This window comes from Chiroxiphia lanceolata, chromosome 6 (assembly GCF_009829145.1).
Source record: "Chiroxiphia lanceolata isolate bChiLan1 chromosome 6, bChiLan1.pri, whole genome shotgun sequence".
NCBI classification, from domain to species: Eukaryota; Metazoa; Chordata; class Aves; order Passeriformes; family Pipridae; genus Chiroxiphia; species Chiroxiphia lanceolata.
Window position 1 is genome coordinate 61,964,914 of NC_045642.1, and position 23,760 is coordinate 61,988,673.

At 43.5% G+C, this 23,760-nt stretch overlaps 2 protein-coding genes across 6 annotated transcripts in view; one reads left to right on the top strand and one right to left on the bottom strand.

The window, feature by feature from the left end:
- Window positions 1-1,148: 1,148 nt before the first annotated feature.
- SOCS4 (suppressor of cytokine signaling 4) lies at window positions 1,149-9,607 on the bottom strand. 2 transcript variants are annotated; one of them, XM_032691620.1, is made up of 2 exons: window positions 9,466-9,607; window positions 1,149-3,023 (listed from the first exon to the last, which is right to left on the bottom strand). In XM_032691620.1, exon 2 carries the CDS (start codon window positions 2,922-2,924, stop codon window positions 1,629-1,631), a length of 1,296 nt encoding a protein of 431 aa, XP_032547511.1. In that variant the 5' UTR covers window positions 2,925-3,023; window positions 9,466-9,607; the 3' UTR covers window positions 1,149-1,628. The 2 variants fall into 2 exon arrangements, with proteins under 2 accessions (XP_032547511.1, XP_032547512.1); XM_032691621.1 differs by lacking the exon at window positions 9,466-9,607 and adding an exon at window positions 7,411-7,430.
- WDHD1 (WD repeat and HMG-box DNA binding protein 1) overlaps window positions 9,223-23,760 on the top strand; it is a 28,445-nt gene continuing 13,907 nt past the window's right edge. For 3 of the 4 annotated variants that reach the window (XM_032691615.1, XM_032691619.1, XM_032691617.1), the window contains exons 1-13: window positions 9,670-9,711; window positions 10,489-10,585; window positions 12,278-12,389; window positions 14,378-14,529; window positions 16,477-16,588; window positions 17,110-17,160; window positions 18,326-18,421; window positions 19,849-19,941; window positions 20,851-20,957; window positions 21,954-22,089; window positions 22,253-22,442; window positions 22,619-22,809; window positions 23,444-23,628. In XM_032691615.1, coding sequence (XP_032547506.1) covers window positions 10,509-10,585; window positions 12,278-12,389; window positions 14,378-14,529; window positions 16,477-16,588; window positions 17,110-17,160; window positions 18,326-18,421; window positions 19,849-19,941; window positions 20,851-20,957; window positions 21,954-22,089; window positions 22,253-22,442; window positions 22,619-22,809; window positions 23,444-23,628 — 1,502 coding nt within the window. In that variant the 5' untranslated portion in view covers window positions 9,670-9,711; window positions 10,489-10,508. Of the gene's footprint in view, window positions 9,298-9,669; window positions 9,712-10,488; window positions 10,586-12,277; window positions 12,390-14,377; window positions 14,530-16,476; window positions 16,589-17,109; window positions 17,161-18,325; window positions 18,422-19,848; window positions 19,942-20,850; window positions 20,958-21,953; window positions 22,090-22,252; window positions 22,443-22,618; window positions 22,810-23,443; window positions 23,629-23,760 lie in introns of those variants that run through there. The other variant, XM_032691616.1, reaches the window with a different exon arrangement.

The window sequence follows — 23,760 nt, forward strand, 5'->3', positions numbered from 1 at the left end:
CTCCCTTCCAACGTCAACCATTCTGTGATAACCTCAGGCACAGGCCATTGTGATGTTTTGATAACACATTTGTAATTCTGCAGGCTCGGGGCTCAGTTTCAGAAGCATTTTGAGAGGACACAAACACTCCCTGTGATCAAAGGAGAGGAAACAGCGTGGTTGTTGTAGCTACAATTACATCATCCCACATACTCTTGGCAGGGGAGTTCAGGGCTCAGTTTTGGGGGAGGAGATGAAGCACATCCAGGCGAAGGGAACAGAACTGCAGGTCCCTGCTGCACCTCCTGGAGCTGCACCCCCAGGCCAGCCTGGAGAGCCGTGGAGTTTCCTGCCTGAACCCGGATCCACTGAGCCTCAGTGGGATTCCACCAACAATTCAGCAGCAGATCTGCCTATCCATGTAATGTAAGTAATGCTTTCAGGAGCATTATCCATGCATGGTTTTCCCGTACATGGAATTTGGCAGGAAGCCACCCGACCGAACGCTTCACATTGCAAGAAAAACCTGCAGACTTTTTTTTTTTCTTTCCTAACTAACTATACTTATTAAAAAAGCAACCCCCCCACTAACCAAGGAGGAAGGTTACTCATCATCACCTCAGGCTCACCCATGCAGGATGAGATAGTTTAATATACAGATTTTTAAGGAAATATCTTCCTTCTCACCCTCCCACCCCGTGTTTTATCATTTCACCAGCGGCAGCTCCTCTAGTGAAAACTGGGTATTTCATACAATGAAATAGTAACACAGAAACAGAGTTTCCAAGTCCAAGCCCCATCTATCATAAATAACTACATCATTATCCCTTCCAGACACTGATCAAATCCCAGTTTACGAGCAGTTTGCTTTTTACTGCTATTATACAAAATGAAAAGCTGTTCCAGCACCCCGCAGCTCTGACAACGAGGAGCCTTCCTCTTTTTCCATCCAAAATCTTTCCAGGACCAGTTTGTACGCGTTTGTTCCTGCACTGAGTGTTGTCCTTAACTTGAATTGTTTTTCCTCTCCCTGGTATTTAGTCCCCTGATGTATTTATAGAAAGATCATATCCTCTTTCCAACTTCATTTTGCTCGGAATAGTAATGTTAGAAATAGACTGATGAATTTACTGTGCTGGGTACGGACAGACACATACACACACACACGGAGGTTAGGGCACTCATTTTAAAAGAAATGCAGAAAATACAGATGAGTCAATCTTTAGTTAACAGTGCATTATTTCAAACGTGTCAGCAACACATGTCAACTACAATAGAAAAGACAGATCAAGTTCAAAACTGATTTTTAGGGGTTTTCAGATCTAGCGACTATCCATCTATAGAAATACCAGAAAGTCCACCTGGAATTCCATAAAACTCTAGTCTGGGAACAGTACCAAAAGCCCACAATGAATATAATTTCTAAAAAAAAAAAGAGAGCTGGGAAGATTCAAAGTACATTGGGATAAAAGAGCCTTAGACAGAGACTAGTTTGGGTGGTAAATAATCTGCAGAAAAAGAAAAATATAATCAAGTTGCTATTAAAAAAAAACAAACAACCAAACCTAGAAGGAAAAAAAGACTGAACATACTGTTGCCTGTTCAGAGACAATTTCTTTCGGAGACAACTTCTTTCACAAAAATATTTTCTAGCTTTGCTGCTCTGGCACATCAATCCTGAGCACTCTAACTTTTGACTTATAGTGATATTCCTTCAGATACAGCTTCACCGAGGGAGGGATGGGAAGTGCATCGATCCCATCGTAAGTTGTGCAGTTGCAAATGACCGTTCTGCATATGTGCTGAAGGGAGAAAGGGAAAGTCCTGTTCAGGGGAGTGGACAAAAGCGGTTCAAAGAACATACAGGAACTTGGATCTTTGTAGTGTTCTAGGAGTCCCGTGATGTCAGGAGAGTGGAAGACACAAGGGTCGTGGGCATCGAAGCTGAAGTTGTGGTTCCACTGCTCGATCCGCGCGTGGAGGGAGCGACTGTAGCGCCTGAAGCTCACGGAAAACAAATAGTCTTCCTGGGCAGAATCTCGTAGCAAAAATGTCCCCTCTGGCTTTCCTTCCAGCAGCGCCTCAGCTGCGTATTTATCCATGACTCCCCAGTAGCAGGGATTGTTATTGATCTGGAGGAGGTCTGGGACGAGGCAGTGGACATAATCAATCTGCGTGTGGTATTTCGGGGGCGTTTCCATCCGCAGCAGCTCATCATCCGTCTCCCACTTGGGCTTGTTCCTTTTTCTAGAACTTGTGCACAGAGTTATAACTTCGTCATCAGAGTCCATGTCGCTCTCATCCCTGCTGCTCCTCGTCACCTTACCTGTGGCCTCACCCCGGGAGGAGCCGTTGTCGGTGAAGTCGCAGGACGGGGAGGGAGAGCCCATCCCCCCGTTGGCAACCTCATCGTCTCCCCGCTGATCCTCCCTTTCCTCGTGCTGGGATAAATCAGCAATTATCCAGTCTTCCACCTTCGGACTTATAGGGGCCGTGTGCCTTTTGATCAAGTGCCACCGGAACGCCAGCTCCGAGCGCGGGGGGAAAGGACACTTATCCAGCATCAGCTCACTGATATGGATTTTCCTTTTGGATGGCAGTCCCGAGGCGTGCCGGCTGCTGCAGTTCTTTATGGGAAAGCACTGGCCCACAGCATCTTGGAGCTTCTGCTTGAGAGATCGGCCCAAAAACCTGTGGCCGCAGGACCGGTCGAGATCCAGCTCGATGGACGAGCAGCTGTATTTCCTCTCTTGGCTCCTTAAATTAGTCCCCGCTCTTCCCCCAGCACTTGCTGTTTCGGCATCAGGACAATGCTCGCTCTTTTTGGACCAGGAAAGCTTCTTCCCACTCCAGACATACCCGTCCTTCCTGTCGGCGCTCCTGCTCCGGCTGCTTTTGGGCCTCACATCTGCGTTTTTAGCACTGCTGTCCTTGTTTTCTGCCATTGTGACAGCTTTGCTTCACAAGTTGCCAGGAAGCGCAGTGTGCTTCTTGTAGGGTTTCTCTACATAAGGAGGCTTCCTCGAGGCACTTTCTGGAAATATCTAAGGGAAAAAGAAAGCACAGCTCGGTTATGCACAGGCAATCCAACGTCACTGCTGGATACAGGACAACAGCCACAATCTGGCCATGTAAAAATCATATCGTCGAGGTGAATTCACAAGCACGCCCCAAACGTACCAGCCTGATCCCAGAAAAAGCTCAATTAACCCTTCCTTGGGAAAAATCATCCTCCAGAACAAACCATCTTATGTGGTTTTGGGGAATCCATTCTGACTATGCATTTTAGGTGTTGGCAACCACACTGGGTCAATTCCTAAAGGAAACCCTTCCCGTGGCAGGTGATACTGCTTTAGCTGTTTATGGAGCACATTCTGCATCTCTTCCAAAAAACCTTTCAAGAAGGAACAAACCAGAACAGAAACAACTAGGTCAGAGTACAAAGAGCTACTGTACCTAGATGATATGCCTGTTTGCTACTAATCCACAGGGTGGGATGCCAGAGATCTGCTTCTTAACTGACACTTTTGGGTCACTTTCTGGATGAAAAAAAAAATAAATAAAAAATTAAATTTTATCAGTCACAGATTCCGTCAGTTTTTGAAAGCTGTTTTCCTCTGCCTTTTCAAACGGAGCTAGGAAATACTGAGTCCCCAAGGGATTGAAATATCTGGGGCTTTACATACTGAAAAGGATTAAAACAATCCAGTCCCTTACTAAAAGCAATTTTAAAAGGCCGTGAAAGATGGAACTGCTTATTACTCATTAGAGAAGGAAGTTTACATTATTAAAATCGGTGTTTCTCTGAGACCTACGCTCGCTGATTTCATTTTCTTTTGTTTCCAGAGGTGTATTGAATTCTCAAACAGATGAGAGGTTTCCTTTTGAATGCTGCACCTTGAAAAAATAGATTAAAAAAAAAAAATCCTCTTTTGATTACTCAGTCGAAAACAGAGCAGGATTTTTTCAAGGTACACAGATAGCAATATGGTATGGATGCTATACCCCCCTCAGGCATGGCAGGATGTAGAAATATTTCCCATCATCTATCATGATATTCTACGATTCTGTGATGCTTTTGCACCAAAACCAAGCACAGCTCCTCTGTTCCACTGGGGGTTTTTTGGCTGTGGGTTTTCTGTTGTGTCGTTTTGGGTTTGGTTTTTGTTTTGTTTTGTTTTTAACAACTAATTGACACAGTAAATACTAAGCAGGAAAAGAAAAGGGCATCCACTTCCTCTCTCCATTCAATCCATTCTCATCATCAGGATTAGCCAGCATGACACAACCTCTCTGTGGTCCCCCGGGGCTGCGCAGGCTGAGTTCGAGCCTCTGCTTTCAGTAAGAGAACAAGACAGCCGTGCCAAAAGGCTCCCAGGCAATCTGCGGGCCAAATGCAGCCCAGATGGAACTTTCACCCAGGAATTTTTGACATTGCATTCCTTATTTAAAACCCACGAACCTGAGAGCTGAGTGGGGGAAAGGAAAAGGGAGGCGAAGGGAAGGAGATGCAGAAATGGAGAGCGAGGGTAAGACAGGTTAAATATTGCAAATGTGTGGGGAAAAAATGGCATCAGAGCAATGTAGATGAATAGTTCCTCGCTGGTACCAAGTGGAATCATAGAACAGGGTCCATATTCCGGTAATTATAAATCAAAGATTAAACTAAAGATTTATTTTTCTTCTCTCAGGATTTTGCAAATCGCTTTTCACTGAAAGCATTGCAAGACACGATGAAGAGAGAAGGAAGGCAATATTTATAACTGAGACTCAAAACATCTTTATTTAGACCAGGGTTCATTCATTGCTTTTGCAACATTGATATTTTTCACCCAGAAACAACTGGAGTGGAGCACTGAATTTTCTCCACAATCAAAAAAAGAGGAGAAAAAGCAATCTCATTGACCCTGGTGATAATCTGAAGTAACTGAAGAAAAAAAGTTATTCTAGATTTATCCCGTAGTAAAAATACATTAACTCTCTACATATGGGATTTTTAATTGGGCAGAGAGAGGCATCACTGAGGTTGCAAAGCCAAGTACTTAAAAATTAGGATATGACAGTTTGTAATTGCTTTTGAAACCTTCAATTATCTCATTCTGCTCATCCAGCCCATATAAGGGATAAGAACATGCAGAATATGGGCTTTTAATTAAAAACTGCAAAACAAACAAAACCCAGAAGTTGGAAAGGCCCATTATTTCCTAACTTGAGCCTTCCAACTGAAAGAAGCTCAGCGTTTCACGGAATTTTTGGGTTGCTGTTGCGGTTAACTGTGAAGCCACCTTCCCCTTTGTACCTTTTTTCTATCACAAACCATTAGTGGCACCTGAACCCTGAAAGTGAAGCTGCAGGAGCAGCACGTGATGCTGTAAAGCCACGCACCATTAGCCAGAGCTGCTTCCCTGGGGTTTGGAGGCTGCTGGAACCCAGGCGCCAGCTCTGCCACGTCAGAGCAGGAATTGCTAATCAGGCAGAACACCAGAGCTGTGAAAGGAGCAGGGAATAAATGAAGAAAAAAAAGGGATGTCACCCTACCAAAGCCAGGCTTGAACTGTGCGAAGGAACAGTGGTCAGCTTGACTCAGGAGATAAAACCTCTTTTCCCAAACGTGTTACAAACATCCGTGGGCTCGCAGGAGAGCTGCCTTCCAAAACATCAGCCATAGGGTATTTAGGTGCCCAAATCCCACTGTTTGGCATTACAGGAAGGGATCACACCTTCACACCCTTCCAAATCCATGATTCGCAGCCCCACCAACAAAATGGGGACCAAAAATAACTAAGAATGTCGGAAAGAGAAAGGCAGAAAGGGCAGGGATGCATTCAGAGCTCTATTACCACTCCGGGCTATCCATCTAAACCAGCTCTTCCTTTCACTGCAGCATCCGAGGGAAATGCTATGGACATCCATTAACGGCTGGATAAAAGAGGGGGAAGACAGAGTGTACTTTTCCCTACAGGGCAAGGTTAAATGGAGGGGCCCAGCACTGTGCAGCTCACACACACCAGTGCTGAGCTCCTTTTGGGGGATATTATTAGTGTCCTGCCTCCAAAAGCCTTCTCCTGCACGGGGACACCTCAGGCATCTCCGAAGCCGACGGATTTGACAAAACCCTTATGCTGGAAACTCTTCCCCCTGAGGAACCGGCCAAGATAAAGCAACGAGCGGGGATGAGCAGAGTTCACTTCGGGCCACAGGACCCGGCTTGTGGTCCAAGGTTACCCAACACTGTCACAGCCACAGTCCCTGGGGACAAGCAGAGAGCTGGGTGGGTTTTGTTGGTGGGTTTGTGATGTGCCCGGCTCCCTCCTTCACAGGTTCCCTCCTCCTGTCTGCAGACAAGATGCTTTTCCTTTCAAGAGCTGATGCCTCAACACTAAGACTTCAAGCCCAGACTAAAAGCAATATCCAGTCTCTATTTGGAGGAATAACAATATTACCTCCTCGCCAGGGGTAGGCTGCAATCCACAACTGTGATAAGGCAGAGACAGCCTCACCATATGTCTAATTAAATCAGTGGCAAATACTCAGTGACTCCAATAGGAGAATCAAAACCATAAGCGTAGACAGACCCTTTTTTTTAAATTATTATTCATTCAATAAATACTTAAATACTGAACTGCTTTAACTAGATACTTATGTCCTGAGCTGCTGGATCCTTGCCTGTGGCCCAAAGCCTCCAAGTCCTCTTCATCAAGCTGCTTCCCTTTGGGTATAATGAAGGAGCAGATAGTAGGGGCCAGTGTGGGCTCAGCGAAGCCCTGGCATGGCTGAAAACCCCCAAGGATGGAGGTCCCACCACCTCCCCAGTGCTCCCACACTGCACAACCCTTCTAGTGAAGGAAGTACTGGGAAAGTTTTCTGTCCAAGCACACAAAGCCTCACTGTAATATGCCTCTAATGAAACAAAAGAAGACTCACAAAGAACAATAAATCAATTTTGGAATTGTTACAGAAATTGGTATTCTAGATCTGATAAAATCCTGAGAGAGGAGAGCAAGCTGTAATAAACTGGAGGACTTTTTCTTTCAACTTACATAAAGGTTATTTTAAAACAAAATCACACTGGTCACAAGCTGTTTTTGCTAATTTTGCCCGATTAGATTTTGGCCAGAAGACCACATTTTAAAACCTGACCTTCCCAACCTGTTGAGGATAACAACAAATCAAATTTTTCTTCAGTTTTGACTTTATTTTATGACACCGTCCAAAAATACTCGACTCCAGAAGCCTTTCCAGCAAATTAAAGCAATAATCACACACACACACACACATAAAGGACTTTCTAAAGGTGCCAATGGTAACCTACAATACTTCTTCCTTGGAAACACCCTTGATTTATCCCTAGAAGCGCAGGGGGAGGGAGGCTATGCCCAGCTAACCCCAACCCTGGGGCTGTTTTATTCACAGCCAGGAGGTGGAACTGACCTGGAAGCAGCAGGTGCCAAAGGTGAGGGCTGCTCCTCTCTCCTGCTTTAATGAGGGCTCTGCTCGCGTGTGGAAGGAGAGATGCTCGCAGCGCTTCGCAAACCGCAGCAGCCTCTCGAGCACTAAATCAGCCAAAGCTTTATGGTCCATGACCAACACTCCGTGCTCCACCCAGAAACCGAGCAGGAGAGCAGCGATTCCCGGCTCCCGCCCCGCCGCTCGCTCGCAGCCACTCACACCTATTAATCAAGTCGGCAGCAGGCTGAGCTCCCAACCGGATTTAAAGTACAACTTTGCATTTCATGCCGTGTCACTTGGGACGTGACAAAGCCACGGGGCCTGCAGTCCCTTGGCCATGGGACCCTGCCACCCTCCCGAAAAGCCTCCCCCCGGTTTTCCCGTGCAGCTCGGAGAGTTATCCCAGCAGGCAGCACCTCCAGACAAGGAATTTAGTTGTTTCTTAGAACTGAATGTAAAATGCTTCAGGCGCAGTTTGTATCAGAGCCTCTGAAAATTAAAATAATTAAGGAAAATAAACACATTCGACGCGGATTTGTCTCCATCCCAGGCAGCGGCTTGCAGCAAGAATAGCTTGGTCTTCCCACTCATCTGATAAGTGGTTCAGCTCGGAATCATTTCTCTAGAACACATTACCCTCGCCAGAAATCACGATTTGCTGAAATATGTAGGTTACACCCATGGAAAACGTGTCTCTACACAGCTTCCACGAGGTTTAATAATGAAATCTGGCCATATGTATATATGTATATTATTTTTTCTTACAGAAGCGTGCCTGCTTTGTAATCCTGTCACTTACTCATTCATGAAAGTACCAACAATGTGAGTGTTAGAGAGAACCACATTTCCAATATAAATAAATCACTCTGCTCACCCCAACCACCAATAACTCCCGCTGCAGAGCAAAATTGAAGATAAAAGGGTTTTGCCTGGAAGCAATTTTTTCTTCTAATCAGGAATAAATCGGGCCAGATCATTAGGGCTACGGAAAGGGAAAACAGATAACTGCTGATTTCCTCTTTATTTCAGGTATGTTGAGCTCTAGCGTTTTGGTTGTTTTTTTGTTTTTGTTTTTGGGGGTTTTTTGTTTGTTTTTTTTAATCCTTCGAGAAATCCACCACGATGCCTTCTTCCTATTTTTTCAGCCAAAAAAAAAAAACCCAAAAAACCAAAACAAACCCAGCTCGGCGATTTTCGCAGCGCAATCTCTACCTGCCTGACTGCAACAACCGCCGCCAACTCCACCTCGCCGCACGCATCAGGATGGCCGCAATTCCCGAGTAATTCCATAATGACCATAACGATCTCCAAAGGGGTTTGACCCCGCAGCCGGGTGAGCGCAGCCCCCGCTGCCATCGGGGTGCTGCCTAAGGGCGGGCAGGGGGGGCGAAGGGCACTGCCCCACATTTGGGCTTTTCCTGCCGTTCCTGAGCCTCTGGAGGGGCTGCCATTAAACACGCACAGGGATGTATACACAGGGAACGTATATATGCACTATAAATGTCGGGATATACGTCGGGCAGGGTTTTTTTTTCAGGCGAAAACCAAACGCCCGCCGGAGACCGAGATCCGCCGGTGACACAGCGCAGACCCGGGGCCGAGTCCCCCGCGGTGACAGGAGACCCCGGAGTGAACCCCCGCGGTGACAGGAGCCCCCAGCCCACCGGGTGACCGACAGGGACACAGACACCGGGCCGAGCCCCCCCCGGTGACAGGGATCAGAGCCCGGCTCGAGTTCCTCCGGTGACAGCAGAGCCCGGACCGACCCCCCCCCCCGCTGACAGAGCGCAGAGCCCGGACCGAACCCCCTCGGTGACAGGCGACCCTGGACCGAACCCCCTCGGTGACAGGAGCCCCCGAGACCCTCCGGTGACTGACAGGGGGCTCAGACCCCGACCCGACCCCCCCCCGGTGACAGGACACCCCGATCCCCCCCGTACCGTGCCCGACAGGGGCTCAGACCCCGATCCCCCCGGTGCCGGCGCTCACACCCCTCTGCCGCCCCCCAGCCCCGCCGACCCCGCTCCCCGCACCCACCTCGCCGTGCCGCGACGTTGTCCCCCGGGGCGGCCGCTGTGTCCCGGGTGTGTCCCCAGCCGGGTGCCGGCGGTGCAGCCGCGGCCCCTCAGCCCTCAGCCGCCGCCGCCATCCCGCTGCCGGGGCCGCCCCGGCCCGGCCCGGCCCCGCCCCGGCGCTGACGGCGCGGGCCCGGCCCCGCGGCGGGCGGGGCGGCGGCGGCGGGCGCGGGAAGGCTCGAACGGGCGGCGGGGCCGGCGGGGAGCGGTGAGGGGGGAGAGGAGAAAGGAGGAGGGCACGGCCGCGCCAGGACCCTGTTTGGGGTGGGGGGAGCCGGGCGGGACGAAGGGCCCTGCTGGGGTCTGGCGGGCGGCTCGGCCCGGCCCGGCTCGGGGTGGCCGAGGGACAGGCCCCGGCACCACACGGGCCTCCGGGCCTCGGCAGCCCGGTGTCCGCATTCCCTCGGTATTCCTATCTCCGCAATGTCCCTATTTCCTGGGTGCCCCCATGCCCTCGGTGCTCCCATCCCCTTGATACCCCTGTGCCCTCGGTATCCCCATCCCCTGTGTTGTCCCCATTCCCTCGGTGCCCCCATCCCTGCAATCGATGTTCTCATCCCCTCGGTGCCCCCATCCCCTCAGTGCCCGCATACCCGCAATATCCCCATCCCTCCTGGCGCACCCATTCCCTCGGTGCCCCATCCCCGCAATGTCCCCATTCTCTCGGTGCCCCCATCCCCTCAGTGCCCCCATCCCCGCAATGTCCCCATGCCCCCTGGCGCACCCATTCCCTTGGTGCCCCCATCCCTGCAACGTCCCCATCCCCTCAGTGCCCCCATCACCTCAGTGCCCCCATCCCCTCAGTGCCCCCATCCCCTCAGTGCCCCCATCCCCGCAATGCCCCCATCCCGTCGGTTCCCCCATCCCCTCTGTGTGGGTGTCCCAGCAGCTCTCACCTGGCCCCACCGGCTGAGGCTCTTCCCGAAGCGTTTCCGTCTAACCGATGTTATTTCTCCTCTTTCCCCCCCCCTCCCTCTCTCCACAGACACACGGGTGGGAGCGAAGATGCCCTCGGCTCGGAAGCCGATGCGGTACGGCCACAGCGAGGGACACACCGAGGTCTGCTTCGATGACACCGGGAGGTAACAGCCCCGTTCCTGGAGACTGGGGGAGGGATGGGCTTGTTCCTGTCTAACGCTTTCCCAGGAGCTGGGGGTTAGGAAAAATTTCGTCACTGAAAGGGTGGTCAGCCATTGGAAAAGGCTGCCCAGGGCAGTGGTGGAGTCCCCATCCCTGGAGGGATTTAAAAGCCGTGTGGATGTGGCACTTGGGGACATGGGTTAGTGGTGGGCTTGGCAGTGCTGGGGGAACAGTTGAACTCCATGATCTTAGAGGGATTTTCCAACCTTAGTCATTCCATGAGATTCTATACCAGCCACTGCTGCTGAGATGGATTTATGGCCTGGTGTGGTCCAAGAAATCCTTTTGTGTTTTGCCTGTGCTGAGAACTGCCTATGTGGCATATTTTGGTGCTCTGAGTTTAGAAGTGATTCATTTATAACTTAAATGTAAGCATATATATACACACATATCTATCATATATATTTATAGTGTGTATCATATATATATAAATATTCTATATGCACATTCTGTGTAACTTCATTGAATCTAGCAGAAATCAGTGTAGTGTGGGAGTAAATATGTTTATGTATGCACTAAGAAATTAAAAATATAGTTGAAGGAATCCAACACTGGGCTTGCTATCTTTTCTTCTTATTCCTGTGCTAGATCTTGAATGTATAAACATAAACTAAGTATTTACTGTTACCTTTATACTGATGAAAAGACAAACCAAAAAACCAAGCCCTCTCAAAATTAACTCAAGGGATAAGTTTTATATATTGAGTACAGTTTAAATATTATTTTATTCCTTTCTTTAGTTCATTAACTTAGATGACTACTGTTAAGATTTAGTCTAGTAACAATCCCTTGAAACCACAAAAAGCCTCATTTGCCACTAAAACCAAATGTTTAAGAAAGGATGCAGACGTCTCTCCCAAATCCCACTGGACCACTGCTGCTGGTGTCTGCTGTACAGACCTTACAGAACTAAAGAGCAACATCAGAGCTTCACCACTGGCTCTGTAACATTTTGCTGTTTAATTAGAGTTTTTGAGGATTGCAAAGAGCATTAAAAAAAAAAGAGAATGCAAGATTTGATTATAGATTCGTGATGCCTTTAATTAAAAATCCCATGCAAACTTCTGATATTTTCTCTGTGATTTCAGATTATTTTTTTCTACCCCAAAATTGTGGAAGTTGACTCCAGCAAACTTTAATTCTGTATTAATTACTTTTTAAGGGTTCAGGAGGCCCAGCCCTACACATTAAGCTTGCAGCTTCAGTTACATTAACACTTTTATTTTTTTTCCCTCAGCTTTGTAGTCAGCTATAAGGTAAGTTTTCAAAGTCTTAAGAAGAAATTAAATGCCCTTAGGTAGATCAGTGCTAACTAAATCCTTCGAAAAATCCACTCCATGTCCTGGAAAAAAATGGATTGACTTGTGATATCTAAGGATCAGTTCAGATGAGTGCCAGGCCTGGGTGGTTGTCAGACTCAAGGTGCTCTGTTCTACCAGATGTTACTTTTCCCGTGTTTAATGGGTTACTTAGACACAATAAATGTAAATATTAACTGTATCATGTAATATTTATCTGTTTCAGTTAAAAAAACCACAATAACCCTTTAGTAACAGTTCCCATTTGGGGATTGAAAGTTGCAGTGGTTGTCCTTTCCATTCCTCAGTGGTAACAACTCCTGTGTCTTCCCACAGCTGCATTGTAACTTGTGGCAGCGATGGAGATGTTAGGATTTGGGAAAACCTGGATGACGATGATCCCAAGTCCATTAATGTGGGAGAAAAGGCCTACTCGTGTGCTCTAAAGGTGTGTTTTTTAAAGAATTCCTCACAGTTGTGGATTTTCCAGCTCAGGGATGCTGCTTGTGTGGGTAACATTAAACAAGAATAGTTCTGACAATTCATTGTACCCCATACACAGTTGTAGAGGAATTATTTCTTATACTAAACTCTTGTAATGTTGTTTTTTTTTCTTCCTTTTCCTTCACGTTGTTATACTGATTTCTGGCTTTGATCTCCTCTTGAGAAACAAACCCAGCAGATTAAGCTAATTATGCAGTGAACTTTTTAGGCTGTTTCAGTGTTTTCTCACAGTTTGAGTTGCAGGAAGTTTCCCAGCATGGGATGTGATCCTCAGGTATTAGGAAAATAGCCAAGAGGTTGTTTTATGTGGGTCTGTGTTAAGGCTCAAGTCGAAAATTGCTGTATTAGTCGAAAATTGCTTTCACAAGGTGGATGTTGGGTAATGTTTTGGTAACGCTTTTTTTTATGATTGGTTGATATTTCACTCTCAAAATTGTCATTTGGCCCAAAGTTACCTCTGACCCACCATCCCCAAAGTGAGAATTTATATAATAGAAAATAATTATTTTTACTATGCACATTCATGTATTTAGCTTGAGAATTCTCACAGTATTTCCTTCACGTCCAATTATGGTTATATTACATTAATAATAGCAGGTCTAAAATGTTGTCTTTGTGGAAATTTTAGAAGAAGAGAAGAATTCCAGAAGCCTACATCAGTTCTTCACATACTGTGTAGTTAACTTGGCAGTGATAAAGGGAATCTTTAAAACTGTTTTTCAACCACTTGTGATTTTGGGAAGGTGTATGAAAGAGGAAATAAATAAATATTAACATATATATATTACATTTTAAGAATTATCATTTGAAACCTTATTCAGAACTACTGCCTTAAGTGAAACCTCCTTCTTATAAACATCTTTCTTATATCTCTTTTAACATACATCATGTATCTATTCCTCAGTACTTGTATAATCTATTTTCATCACTGATTTTTAGGATGATTTGCTGTTGATTTTCATCTCATTATTTATTCTTTCACAAACCAAGTGAGGTCACTTGATTGGGTTCTCTCAGCACATCAGTGGCAGAGCCAGAAATTGCTAAAACTATTAAAGAATAGATGAGGAAAAATCCTGGGTTTAATATTAGTGGGAAAATCTGAAAAAAAAAAAAGTGCTTTTAGTTTTGAGGGATTTTTTATTTTTAAACAGTGAGAGACTTAAGCATCAGGAAATCTTATTTCAAAAGTTAGTCTCATTAATTAAATGTCATGAGGGACTGATCTGAGATGTTGATGTAATCTAGGTAATAAATCTCAGCTCTTATTTAATTGGGTTGTTCACTACTGACTGCTGCTTTCTTTACCTTCAGCATTTTTGCTGCGACTTTAGGCAGCTTAAAAGAACCCCAAACAACCACAGTGCAGCCTCCCCCCTCAACATACACACAAAAAAAGGAAATAAGGCATTCCTTTATATATATTTCAAAATTTTACTGCTATGTACAGCAATAATATTGCCACTTGAAGAAGAGATGTTATTTTCCAAGTGTGGGATAATTATTTCTTTCGTGTAGCATTTCTTTGAATCTGGATTCATTTTTAGTAAAGACCTGCCTCCTGATATCTGCAAAGAGCCGAGCTGTAGTTCATGAACTTCTCATCTTTCCCTGGTGGCATTTAACTGAGAATTCCAGTGCAAGGGTGCCCTCTCCTGATGCTGCAGCATATGGATCTAAATAGGATTTGATAAAGTACTTTAAATTGATGAAGTACTAAAACTACTGTGCTTTTTAGGGAAGAAATCAAAGTTAGAGTATTTTCCCTACTCCTCTTACTGTCAGACCCTTTTGGAACTAATGAAATTATTTTGCCCAAATATTTGGAGCATCAAAGTAAATTTTTTTTAATTTTTTTTTTTTTTTTTTTTTTTTTGCTCCATGGCCATAAATATGCTTTTGATAAAATCCTGTGATGAATTTCGCTTTCAGAATGGAAGACTGATCACAGCAGTCTCGAACAACACCGTTCAGATCCACACATTTCCTGAGGGAGCCCCCGATGGAATCCTGACTCGTTTCACCATGCACGCCAACCACGTCACCTTTAGCAGTGCTGGCACCAAAATTGCTGCTGGATCCAGGTAATCTGTGCAAGGAAAAGCGTTGCTGCTGTCCAAAATCTGCCAGCTGCCTCAGATGCTGATTTTTAGCAACCAGATCATAAAGCCCTCGGAGGTTTATGGATTAAAACTATTGGAAAATGCCTTTTGGGAGCGAAAGGAATTTAAAGGAGTTTAGGAAACAATGCTCCGAGAGATACTTGATCCACCAAATAACTTTAAATAGAAATCTGGTGCGAAATAATTCTTTTTCCTTTAGTAGGCTTGGGTGTTTTCAGCTCTGAGGCTGAGGTGTAAGTGTTCACCCATATGGATCTCGTTGCAGCATTGAGGATTTTGTCAGTGTGAGCTGAGGATGAGGATAAATGTCCTGACTGCTCAGGATCACGGTGCTGCAGCTGAATGTACACGTGTAAAAGTTAGATGGGTTCTGATTTGTGTGAGAGCTTTGAGTCATTCTGTGGCATAAATATCACCAATCTGCCATTTGATAACAGATGACAGATGAAAGACTTGCCTGAGGGGAATTTAATGTGCGGTTTAGTTCTTTTCTTAGGGCAGCACGTTGGCTTTTATATAATGCACTGTAGTCCTTTAACAGAGATGGCAAAATAGCCACTAGGCAATGGGGTTTATTGCTTTTCTGTTCCATGTGTTTAAGGCTCAGGTGATTCTCAATTGGATGTGGTGAACTCTTTGGCCAGCTCAGGCTGCCTGCTTGCCTCTCTTCTGGAATTTGTCCTCCAGGAGATGGCAGAGCGTTGTGTCTGCTCCCTGGCTCCTCTAAGTGTGGATTGAACCAGAAAGTAATTTGGATGAACATGCTGGACTGCAAACTCTGGCAGCTGTGGAACAGACACACCAGCTCCACCAAAACTGGGAGGCTGGGCAGCTGTGGGCAGCAACAACCCTGATCTCCAAATCTGGCAAGGATCACGGGTTTGGGCACTTTGCCAGCGCTCGTTTCTGAGGGAACAGCTCTGCCCCAGGATCTCACTTTGATTAGGGAGATTAGGCAGACAGCCAACTCTCTGCTGGTTCTAAAACTTTTCCAAAACCCTGGGATTTCTGCAGCCTGGCCAAGGCTCTCACATTTTTAGGAAAAATAGCTCATGAGACTGTAAGGCCACCCCTCAGTGAGGTCTTCTGTGACATACTGAAGGAGAAGGTAACAGCCATGAACTGAGGGAGTGCAACTAAGAAGAATTGCTTCTGGTTGTCCCAGATTTCTCCATTTTTTAACATGAAGCCTGCAAACTTCAGTTTTATACAAGTTTAACGTCCAACTGGCTGCCAGAGTTCACATGAAGTATTTGAAAAGAGTTAAAAGTAATGGTTCACTCTTTAGAATTAGGTCCCAAAATGAAATTTCTCTTTGGGGGTGTTGCAATGAAGTATGAGAGGGAGTGGTACTGGAAGTTTGTTGCAGGAGCTCTTTGCCCTAGGAGTTAGGATTGATATTTTGATTTAATTGCTATAACTTTGGAGCAGGGAATAAAGCTATAGAATTCCAGTGAATGGTCTTAAAAATCCTGTTAAAATGTCACAAAATAAACTCCTTGCTTTATCTTTTTTTTAAAAGCCACGTGACCTAATAATTATGCTAATGAATATTGGTCCCATTCAGCAGATAGTTCTTGTTAAGTCATCAGTGGTATCTAAGCAGAGGTTTTCATGAGGTCATACAGAATATTATGTTAAACAGGTATGTGGTCTGTGTGTACATAATATTCTTCAGAGAACAACCATATTTTATGAACTTTGACATGAAGTAAAATGATTTTCTGATAAAAATAGTCTGGCTGTACTCCTAGTGTTGTAAGCCTCAAGATTCTCATTTTCCATGAGGTCATACAGTGTTGAGAGCTGTAACTTCCCCAAAAGATATTTAGTACCCAGTTTTCATTGCCATAAACACATAGTTTGTCATTGTTAATATTTTTATGTCTGTGTCATTGTGATGTACAGTGACTTTATGATCAAAGTTGTGGAGGTGACTGACAGCAGCAAGCAGAAAACATTCAGAGGACACGAGGCTCCTGTTTTAAGCCTGTCTTTTGACCCCAAGGATGTTTACCTGGTAAAAAAGACTTTCTTGTTTGCTTTCTACTTTGAATCTCATTTTTCCTAGGGGGAAAAAAAGAATTAAGAATGTAGTTTTTACCAAAAACCAAGCAGTGACTGGGCACATGAGACAACTTAATTTTGGCTGCTGATGGAGTGTGTCACAACTTGTTCTCCCAGGAGAAGTCAGTTCTGTGTCTTGTTCTTTTGGAATCTAGAGCTGATCCGATTTTAGAGGAGAAAAGATGGCTCACTGAAGAAATTCAATATTAGTTTTGAGCCTCTTTTGCAAATAAGCAGCTCATTTGAAGTACAAGGGTTTGCAATTACAGTAGCTTGGAGTTGAGCACAATTATCAAGATGACAGTGTTAGAAAGTTTTAAGTCCTAAAATGGTTTAAACAGGGAGGCTTTCTTCTTAAAACTGCCTGTGTGTCATATGTCTATTCTGCATCGGTTCTGGGGATTTTTCCATTTTGCAGCATTAATTTCCCTATGCTTTTAATTATTAATTTGTTTACAAAATTCTCTTGCCCAGGCATCGGCGAGCTGTGATGGCTCTGTCAGAGTCTGGAAGATTGAAGATCAGGTAAAAGGCCTGCCTTTCCATGCTAAGTGTTTCCTAAGAAATCCAGGATTTCACAGACAGGAGAAGAGCTGCACTGAAATAACCCTCTTGGAACAGGATTTTCTTTTGGGGGGGAGAATTCTAACTACACTTTGCAGTATACTTTTATGTGCTTCTGGGAGAAATTCCAAAGCCTGATTATGAAATGTTGCCTGGGTAGCTGTGGATTGTTCTTCCTGCCTGTGAAATCCCTGGTGTCTTCTGTTCATCTTTCCTAATTGGCCAACACTGGGTATTTTGTCCTTGGCACATTCAAAAATAGCATTGCTGTGTGAAGATGGGAATTGAGATCAGATTCCTCATTTTGGAATTTCAGGTCCTTGCCTTCAGGATTAAGGAAGAATTTTTATTATAGCAAAAACAATTTATTAATTGTAATAGACAGATTCAGCCTCTGCTCTTGGAACTCTAAGGGACTTGAAAAGACAGTTTCAGGTGAAGGCTTTAATAAGAGAATTCTGCATATGGATATGGGATTAGTTTTGCTAAATGCTGTTGACTGGAATAAGAATCCCTGTGGAATTATTCTTGTAAGTACAGTTGAAAATATACCCCTCCACACTTGTGGATTGCTACTTTTTTTAAGAAAAAAAGCATAATTCTGGTGTGAAATCTCCTGTTCCAGACTGAGATTCTCCTTCTGGGGAAATTACAGTGAGAGTATTCTAGGATTGTGGCAGTTTGATGTGTGAATCTGTGCTGTGACTTGAGATTACAGCCATTCATTCTTTATGGTTTTATATATCTTTATACTGCTGTGGCCACATTCAGGCCACCTTGTTGCACTTGATAAAGGTTTGACAGATGCTTTTTGGCCACATTTCTCTATAACCTAAAAATAGATGAGCTCATTTGTTCTGTACTTGATTAAAAATACATGTTCCGTGATTTTATTTCTGTTACAAGTAGTTTTGTTGTCATTAAAATAGTTTCAGGGCTACACTGACAAAGTATTTTTAAGGCAGTAGGTACCACTGTATTTGAATGAAAGAGATTACTTCAGTCCCAAAAATTATGTGGGTTTTTTTTCCTTTTGCTTTCTCACACACTTTAAGCATTTGTATAATACAGTAAATTTTCGCTGAGCTTGAAAGCTTTTTTTTTTTTTTTAACATTTTGTTTTCAGACATGCACAACAAGCTGGCAGCTGCTGCAGAAGTGTAATGATGTGATAAATGCTAAATCAATCTGCAGGCTTGGCTGGCAACCTGGCACTGGGAAGGTAAGTGACAGTGTTTCATCACATCTTAATCCTCCTTCTCTCTCTGACTCCAACAGCGGAATTCAATCCGGGCAAGCCCAAATTGCACCTCCTGGGAGCAGGGAAAATATTTGGGGTGAAGTTCCCTTTTGGGAAAAATAAAAAGCTGGGAATGGTTCCTGGTTTAAGCTCCAGACTGTGTTTGGCTCTAGTCCAGCTGTCAGCCCAAAGCAGCGTTAAACAGTCGCGTTGTGCTGGATAGGAAGGAACATTGTACACGAGGGAAGTAATCAAATTGCTCACAACAGACCATCAAAGGAGTTCAGGCTTTCTCTGCTTTAAGTAAACTTTGCCCTATCAGTGATTTTGCTCTGTAAATATTTCCTTGATAAGTTGTTCCCTTTCTTTTTACTTAAAGAACGAAGTTGAAGGGGGTTGGAGCCAGGTGGGGGTCGGGCTCTTCTCCCAAGTAACAAGTGTCAGGACAAGAGGAAATAGCCTCAAATTGTGCCAGGGGAGGTTTAGGTTGGATATTAGGAAAAATTTCTTTATGGGAAGGGCTGTCCAGCCCTGGCACAGCTGCCCAGGGCAGTGGTGGAGTCTCCATCCCTGGAGGAATTTAAAAGCCATGTGGATGTGGCACTTGGGGACATGGGTCAGTGGTGAAGATGGCAGTGTTAGGTTAATGGTTAGACTTGATCTCAGAGGACTTTTCCAACCTAAATGATTCCATGATTCTTCAAAATAGCTGGCTGCTATGATGGTTATACATATAAATTTTCTGTGGAAGTGCAAATGTCACCTGCAGTAAAAACAGTTTCCATAAAAACAAATGCTTCCAGATTTTAGCCCAATTCCTCACACAGACATGTATGTGAAATATAAGTAGTCATCTTGCTTCTCTTACAAAGCAAATTGCTAGAACCCTAACAAAAATGAATCCTAAAGAAATAAACAGCCAGTAACATTTATGTAGTTCTGTGAAAGATGGAACGAGCTGTTTCGGGAATCAGCTATTCAAATAAGATTTATTGAGAAATTGTAACTTGATCAAAAGGAGTTTGGGGAGGGAGGGAGGGGAAAGAATAACGTAATCCTTGAGCTCAGAGCATTGAAAACTATATGTGTGTGTGTGTGTGTGTGTGTGTCAGCTGCTTGATAAATGAGAACTTCTAACCTTATGGTGCGGTTTTCTGCCAGAAGGAAATGAAGATTAAAGTAAAAACAGACATGTTTTGCTCTGTTACATGTGGAAAGCATTAAAGAACCTTGTAATTTAAATTACTTCAGCTTTCTCTCTCAGTTGGCATTGCTAGGATTTTAGAGAGCTGCTAAATACTGAGGCAGTCACATCTGTGAGGCTTCTGAATGAAGGAGCTGTGCTATTTGAATGTTCTCTTTGACAGGTAATTTGTTCTAAATTGTCTCATATTTTTTCCTTTGAGCAGTTGCTGGCAATTCCTGTAGATAAAGTTGTTAAACTATACAGAAGAGAAACCTGGGATAGTCAGTTGGATCTATCAGATGCCTCCATCACACTGGTGGGTACATGAACCAGGTGCTCGTTAAACAATCTGTAATTTAAATGTTATTCTGCTGGAACTTATCTTCTGGACAGTATCTTCCCACTTCTCTTGGTAATGATTATTCACCTTTTCTATTTAATTACTGATCCTGTTACTTTCTGTTGGGAATCAGGGCAGAAATACTAACTGATGTCAAACATCTTTATGTGGCTCTGGTTTCCCCTCCTTCACTTACAGTAACCCACTGGATCTCTAAAGTCTCCTGGTGAGTCACCAACTGCAGCTGAAGAACATCTGTTTTCACAAGTTGCTCTAAATACTGAGCTTTTTAGGGAAAATGTGAAGGGCATTATTTCTATACAGAGCAGAGATATCAGTTTTTCACTTTATATTTTATTAAGCTGAAATTTAGTAGCCCTAACTGTCCCATCCTCTTTGTTTTGGGCTCATTGTATACTTGGAAATCTTTGGGTTAAAGAGAGCCACTTTCCTAGTGTTATTAAGATACAGAACACACATTTTAATGTGTGGATTTAAATTTGTGGAACTTAATAAAGTTCAAAATAAATAAAGCTACGTTTAGTGCTGAGCTTGCAAAGTACACTCTGCTTTTGTCTACGTGTTTAGAATTGGGTTTAGTTCAACCTCATGGTTTAATGGCAGAAGATGGATATTCTAAACCAAAAATAGGTGTGCTATCTTTAAAGAACGTTTTTTTTTTTAAAGACACCATCTTTATAATGATTTTTAAAGAAAGGAAACTACCTAAACCCAGTAGTGGGGGCTGGATATGACTCGGTAAAGATGATTATTATGAATTTTTTTTATTCCAGAATATCTGTCTGTTTTAAGCTCCAGAAGAGGAATGCTGTGCGTGCACTGGTAATTTTTTATTGTTATTTGTTTTGTTTTTTTTTTCCTTAGCCCCTGAATGTTGTGGCCTGGTCTCCTTGTGGGCAGTACCTGGCAGCTGGAAGTGTGGATGGGAGCATAGTGGTGTGGAATGTGGAAACCCAGGAGTGCATAGAGAGGTATTCAGTGTTGTTCCATAAATCCCCAAGCACATCTTTTTTTTTTTCCTGACAAAGAATTCTGTTGTCTTTTCTGTAAAACCTTTTTGTGCAAAGGTAGAACTCTGCTTCTTGAAAAATCATAATAATATTTAGAGGATGTCGTGGTTTAGCCTGGCAGGCAGCTTAGGGAAGGGACATCAATGTGGATTTTGTTCAAATTCCATAGTCTAGTTTTCTGTGTGCAAATACCTTTTATGACTTTTTAATCTAATAGCTGATTAAAGGATAGTTTTGATGGAAACAAAAATTTCCTCCCGTCACAAAGCCCAAGAACATTGGCAGTAAGATGTGTTTTCCAAAGGGAAAGGGAAATGCAGGTAAATCAGTCAACCACCCTCACCTGTAAGCAAAAAAAGACAGACTTGGGAATTGCACTTTTTCTTGGTTAGTTAAAGCATCTCTCTTTAAAAAAAAATGAAAAAAAAATTAAGAAGATTATTATTAAATGAGGTAGAGAAGACGAAAAGAGATGATTTATCTGCCTGAGTATTTTGGGTACTGCAATGCCTGTGTTAAGAATTAAAGACAGATTATGTAAATAATTAATGGGTTTATTTTTTGTGAGGATAAAGGGTGGAAAAGATAGAGGATTAACTCATCAGTTTGGTGCAAGAGAAACTACTAATGTTCTTTTTATAACTGGATGGTTCTGGAATATAGGACTGCTGGGGAATTTGTCCTTTCTACATATATCAGGAAGTTGTTTTAAGAATAGGATTCTGTTTGATTTTTTTTAAAGCTTAATTGATTTCATTCATAGAAAAGGAAGACTTTCTCTGTTTTTTTTGTAGAAGCTATTTATTCTAAAGGTGACCTGTTAATTTTTTTGTTATATGTAACATCACTTTCTTGTGCTACTGAATGTTACTGCTTTTTACAATAACTCTCGGGGTGGGGCAGGGGTTCTGCCCTGAGTAGCTTACTAAAAATCCATTATTTTCATATTCTTTTTAGGATGAAGCATGAGAAAAATTACTCAATTTGTGGACTGGCATGGCACCCTAAATATAAGCAAGTTGCTTACACAGACACTGAAGGAAATCTGGGGCTGTTGGAAAATATTGGCGTTGTGGAGAAGCCAAACGACAAGGTGCTCAGTGCCAATTACTTCTTAAATTAACACCCATTATTTAGGTTATAGGTTATATTGAACATTCTGCTTTGTGTGCTGCAAGTTCCCTCTTGTGTGTTAATTAATTTCCTGAGTTCCATGTCCAAAGGGAGTGTTGTGGTGATTGTTGGTCTGGGTTTAGGTTGCCAGTGCAGTGGCCAAGGACTACAACGATCTCTTTGATGGAGACGACGACGACTATTTAAATGGAGATATGGTTGAACCTCAGTCCTCCCCAAACCCTGCAGCTGATGAAGATGATGATGGTGACCTTATGCTAACTTCAGGCCGTCCAAGAAGGGCAATAATTGATGAGGATGATAACTCACTAGGTACAGAATGAACTAGTTTCCCTTTATTGCTTTTGTTGGGATGATCTTTAGCATCCTCCACTCAGATATACTCTGATTTATTTTTCCAGATAAATCTTGACATTTTAAGTTTTTTCACCTAAATTCTGTCATAATACTGTGTGTAAAATGTAATTTATTTTTTTTTTTACTTACAGATATTGGGTTGATAAAAGCTAGCTCCAGCCTTCTTGAAAAGGAGGAAGATGGTGATGATCAGACTGGTGGCTTTTCAGCTTTGCCACCATCATCTACACAGCAGCATTTCTATGATGGGCCAATGCCAACCCCCAAGCAAAGGCCCTTCCAGTCTGGCTCCACTCCTGCACATCTCATGCATCGATTCATGGTAAATCTATGTGGTTATGTGGACCTAGGTGCTTTCTTTTCATTGAATAATGCCCAGTTCTTTTTGTGTTTTAATATAATCTTATCCAAGATTTTTGATTTTTTTTTTTTTTTTAATACTTCACAGTGTGAAGCTAAATAATGAAAAGTGGCTTTGTGTTAATGCAAAGACTCCATAATGTTTTGGTTTACATTTCAGTTGTTTTAGAGATAAATACAGAATCACAGAATCAATTAGGCTGGAGAAGAAAGACCTCTGAGACTGAGTCCAAAAGCAAACTATCCACTTTGTGCTCATGTTACTGAATTCTAGCAGATCTGTTTTAAAATTCTTTTTTTAGTCAGAATTGTGGGTATTTTTGTGCTGTCAAGACTTGCATGTTAATCATCCACTGTTTCTTTCTAACTGCAAATTCTTCACACTTAATTTTGCAAGGAGAGGGATGGTTAAACCACGAGGATGAAACCAATTTCTGCCTGATTCAGCCATTTTAGGAACCACGAGTCCTGATTACACAAGTCTTCAGTCTTCCTCCAGCCTCCTACCCACTCTTGTTTCAGACAACAAAGTCAGAGCGGGCTGATTTAGGCCAGTGTGCTTGATTTGATGGGTTTTTTTTGGTTCTTTCTCCTAGGTATGGAATTCAGTGGGTATCATCCGCTGTTACAACGATGAGCAGGACAATGCCATAGATGTGGAATTCCACGACACCTCTGTGCATCATGCAACACACCTGCCCAACTCCCTGAACCACACCATGGCTGACCTGTCTACTGAAGCTATTTTGCTGGCCTGTGAGGGTACAGAGGAACTTGCAAGGTAAGTTGTGGCCTTGCTCTGCAAAACCCATGATATGGAGCCACATTTGACTTGTTTCAAATATTTCGGCTTTTATTTTTCAGCTTCTATCGCTTTTTTTTTTTAAGCTTTTTGGCTTTTGATCATGCTGCT